This window comes from Perissodus microlepis, chromosome 2 (genome assembly GCF_051167445.1).
Source record: "Perissodus microlepis isolate ML-2025 ecotype Zambia chromosome 2, ASM5116744v1, whole genome shotgun sequence".
Lineage (NCBI taxonomy): Eukaryota > Metazoa > Chordata > Actinopteri > Cichliformes > Cichlidae > Perissodus > Perissodus microlepis.
In genome coordinates this window covers 31,707,662-31,711,412 of record NC_140462.1, presented here as the reverse complement: position 1 = coordinate 31,711,412, position 3,751 = coordinate 31,707,662, and the positions used below count along the sequence as shown (strand labels likewise).

General features: G+C 35.3%; 1 protein-coding gene across 1 annotated transcript; it reads right to left on the bottom strand.

Annotated features, from left to right (window-relative positions):
• Positions 1–426: 426 nt before the first annotated feature.
• LOC146392939 (hemicentin-1-like) lies at positions 427–2,023 on the bottom strand. The gene is made up of 6 exons (XM_084938321.1): positions 1,978–2,023; positions 1,558–1,887; positions 1,106–1,462; positions 839–958; positions 663–704; positions 427–557 (listed from the first exon to the last, which is right to left on the bottom strand). The coding sequence occupies exons 1-6, from the start codon at positions 2,018–2,020 to the stop codon at positions 427–429; spliced, it is 1,023 nt and encodes a 340-aa protein (XP_084794447.1). The 5' UTR covers positions 2,021–2,023.
• Between the last annotated feature and the right edge of the window lie 1,728 nt (positions 2,024–3,751).

Below are 3,751 nucleotides of genomic sequence, written 5' to 3'. Positions count from 1 at the left end.
GTTCAGATGTCGTACGGATGTCCAGAATTGGTTTTTGACCAATTGAGCCAATATAGACTTGTGGCTCACATAGGTCAGTTTTGCTGTACACTAAAGAATGGTTAAGATAATGAATATATGATAATATGTATATTAAACAAAAGAAAGATGGGAAGCCTCCTTTCCAAAGAAGTAAGCATTTATTTAAATGTATGGCACGACAGTATATAAGCAAAATGTATATCATTTTGCAACTTCTAAAATAAAAAAAGCATTAAAAATACAAACTGGACAATGACATAATGTGGTGTTAAAATCATACATGTTATTAAAATATATTTTGTTTAAAGTACAGTAGAGGCCATATTGCAGTGATGAAATTTTCGACATTTCATCATACAAATCTTTGAAATTGCTAATATTAGTTATAATTCAGTGTGAAAATAGTTATTTTACTGCAGAAGCACTGATATCAGAGTAGACTGTTGCTTCCTCTTCTGGTTTTTCATTTCTTCTCATTAATTTGCCACTTTTCTTTCTGGTGAAAGTTGGTGCAGAATAAACCATCGACTTCTCGCCTCTCTGAGGAATATACATATACATATAAAATACATATAATTTACAGAAAAAATAAAGTGATAAACAATAGAAATGCCATTAATTTACCTTTGTTTCTGATATACACCTTACCTCCTGATTCTCTTGATTCCCACTAGTTGTTCTATCTATTTTTTGAAATAGAGAAATTTAAGATGAAAGACACTTGTCTGATTAAAAAAAAAAAAAAAAAAAAAAGACTATGTGAATCAAGTGAGGTTATTTTTGCCAAATACTGTTAGATAGAGAAGGGAGAACTTACCAGGGCAGCAAACACTTAATCTCTTGATGAGGTAGGCTATAACAATTAGACTTGTAGCCAGTGCAGCAGATAACACAAAGAGAACTGTATTGGCCTTCTGCAAGTCCCATGTGCTGGGCCCTGGAAAAATATAAGAATCCCATCATTAGGATTTTTTGGCATTAAAAATTTGACACTAGTGTATTCTGCTGATATTAATAAATGGTTATACAATTATTTAATATTAATATTATTGTATAATTATTAGAGAAAAATTGGAAAATTTACCCTTAATGTTCAGCTTTGTTCCATTTCCAAAAACGATCTGTCCACATGTGGCCACAGCACAGTAGTAAGACCCAGCATCAGCAGTGCTGACGTTCTTGGAGAAGCTATAGTCACATTTGTATTGGGAAGGATCCTCAAGACTCTTGTGACATTCATCACCAGTATTTCCATGAGCATAAATTAGACTGGGTTGAGACTCGTCTGTTCCAGCTCTGAACCAAAACACACTGTGATTTCCAGAACAAGTTTTCTTCTCAGTGTTAGAGAGGAGTGAACACTGCATAGTTACTGGATCTCCTTGATAGACATGATCAGATGGAGGCATTTGAAAAATGTCAGTGACATCAGGTTCTAGTTCTGGAAAATATAAAAGACGAAATAGTTAAAATATTTCATTCACTTCACCGAGAAAAATAAAAATACGATTTTTCGAAAAAATAAAACATATTGACCTTTAATTGTAAGAAACGTTCCTTTTAAAAATGTCATAGCAAGCTGCCTGACTTTTATACAGTAGTAAAGGCCAATGTCACTAAGATTAACTTTACTTATTTCAAGAGTAAAAGTTCCAGGCTCTTGTTTTGCTGTAATATGGGGAGTTTTGTTAACACCATTATAGTCAAAGGTAAATGTTCCTCCCAAGAATTCAGCTGAGCTTCCAGAAACTATCCTTATCCAGTACATGGTTTCTTTGTACTCAGCTACTCGGCGTGGGCATTTCAGAGTCACATAATCTCCAACAACTAAACTCTTTGTTTCAAAGAATAGATCATCTGTGCATCCTGAAAATAAAATGTGAAAAAAGCAGTGAGAGATAGATTTGTAAGTGCTAAATTGTACAAATATATGAATAAATAAATAAATAAACTTACTACCAACTCTGACGCTCAGCAGTATGTAAAATATTATCAGCATTTTCTGATTAATCCACTTGCAGCTCATTTCTTAAAGCACACAGCATTTAAAACATATTATAAGATGATGCAACTTAATATAATCACATCAAGTGGGAGGGAACAATTTTAGAACAATCTGATTGGCTTTTTATTACGTTAGTGCTTCACTGCACTACCACAGTGGAAATAATATCAACCATCTTTCCAGTCTAAACATATGAAACAACACCATCAACATGCTTTTTTTTATGGTGGGTTTCTTCATTTCTGAGGGCGTAAACGTAAGAGATGACACAGTACACTAAAACACAAAAACAGAATTGTCTGGATATTTTCTAGAATATAGAGGCAACAGACTTCATCTTACCTAACATGGTCAAGCTATTTAGGACTCATAAAATTGTTACCATTATTAGCATGACCCACTATCAAAACATAAATAAGTGAGGAACTTTTTAAAGCATTTATTGCTTTGAAAAGTATAATTTAACATTTAGGCTGGCCTTGGTTTATGGTTAACCTTAAGCTAAGGAGTACTTTCTTAAGGTTAGGAAACAAACTGTAATGGTAAATTAACTGTTACAATATTACTGTAACAATATCAATGATCTAATTCAACAATTTAATGTTGCAAAGAACTTACTGACACTTAGCACTTAGTTCCTCCTACACCGGGCGGCGCATTGATCTCCATCGATGTCGGTCAGCAGCGACTGCTTCAGCTTCGTCCCAGGCAATGTCGACAGTTCTCAGATCGTCCATGAATGTTCAACGCCATGTGGTCTTTGGTCGGCCTTGCTTTCGCTTGCCAGTGCGTGGACGCCATGTCATGGCAATCTTAGCTGGGCGATGAGAGGGTAGGCGTAAAATATGGCCCGCAACTCCGCCATTGCCGGTCCCAAGCCCGGATGAGAAAGGAGGAGGGTTGGGCGTGGGACTAGCAACCCCACCCTGTAAAAACTCCAAGTGCTACGGAAACAACAGTTGCAAAGAACATATGATATAAGTAATTACGCAAATTGAATTACTATGAGTCACACTCCCAAAACACTGGATCTCTCATTTTCCTTAATGCACCTGAAAGGCATTTTAGTAAAGTTTCCTTGACTAATCTGCCCAATACTCATGCTTTTATAATGTAATTTTACACTTTGCTACACAATTATCCGTGCTATCTCAAAACTGCAAAGATGTCCAAAATGAATGTATCACCAGAGATTACCAGGCTCAACTGCTGCCACTTATCTATTTATTACATTTTAAAAAATACATTTACAAGTCTCAAAGCCTCAGTCTCAAAACCTTACACTACCAAGTCTGAAATACTTTGCTTAATGATGTCCAACCTTTCGCTACAACAATGCATAATCATACAGTAGCTGCCCAAGATTCGATTCAGAAGTTTAGATTCAACTTTACTGTCCCTGTGCAAAATGCAGTTAATGACATGAACATTATTAATGATTACCAAAAGATTTCAACTGCTGCTTCACCTGAAACACAACAAGGGGAGACAGAAGCATGGAAGCATTGTTGTGTTTAGGCTTTCAAGCAAAGGCATGGATAGGACTTTACTTCCTGTCTCTGTTTTAATCTCAAGTAACTGGTCTGGCATCACTGTTTTTCAATCTATGCTAAAAAAGGAAAATGTAATAACACTATATTATTAGTGTGACTAACATTTATATTTAAACCATTTACAAGAGCTGTTAAAGTGTATATGAGAAAGGGACACATATAGAGATCTGCT

Bases quoted from the DNA above. Each gene is read 5' to 3' on its own strand.
- LOC146392939 (XM_084938321.1), bottom strand. From the start codon at position 2,020: ATGCTGATAATATTTTACATACTGCTGAGCGTCAGAGTTGGTA. The intron at 1,888-1,977 runs GTAAGTTTATTT...TTTTATTTTCAG, and splicing joins GCTGAGCGTCAGAGTTGGTA to GATGCACAGATGATCTATTC. The intron at 558-662 runs GTATATCAGAAA...TTCCTCAGAGAG, and splicing joins AGAGAATCAGGAGGTAAGGT to GCGAGAAGTCGATGGTTTAT.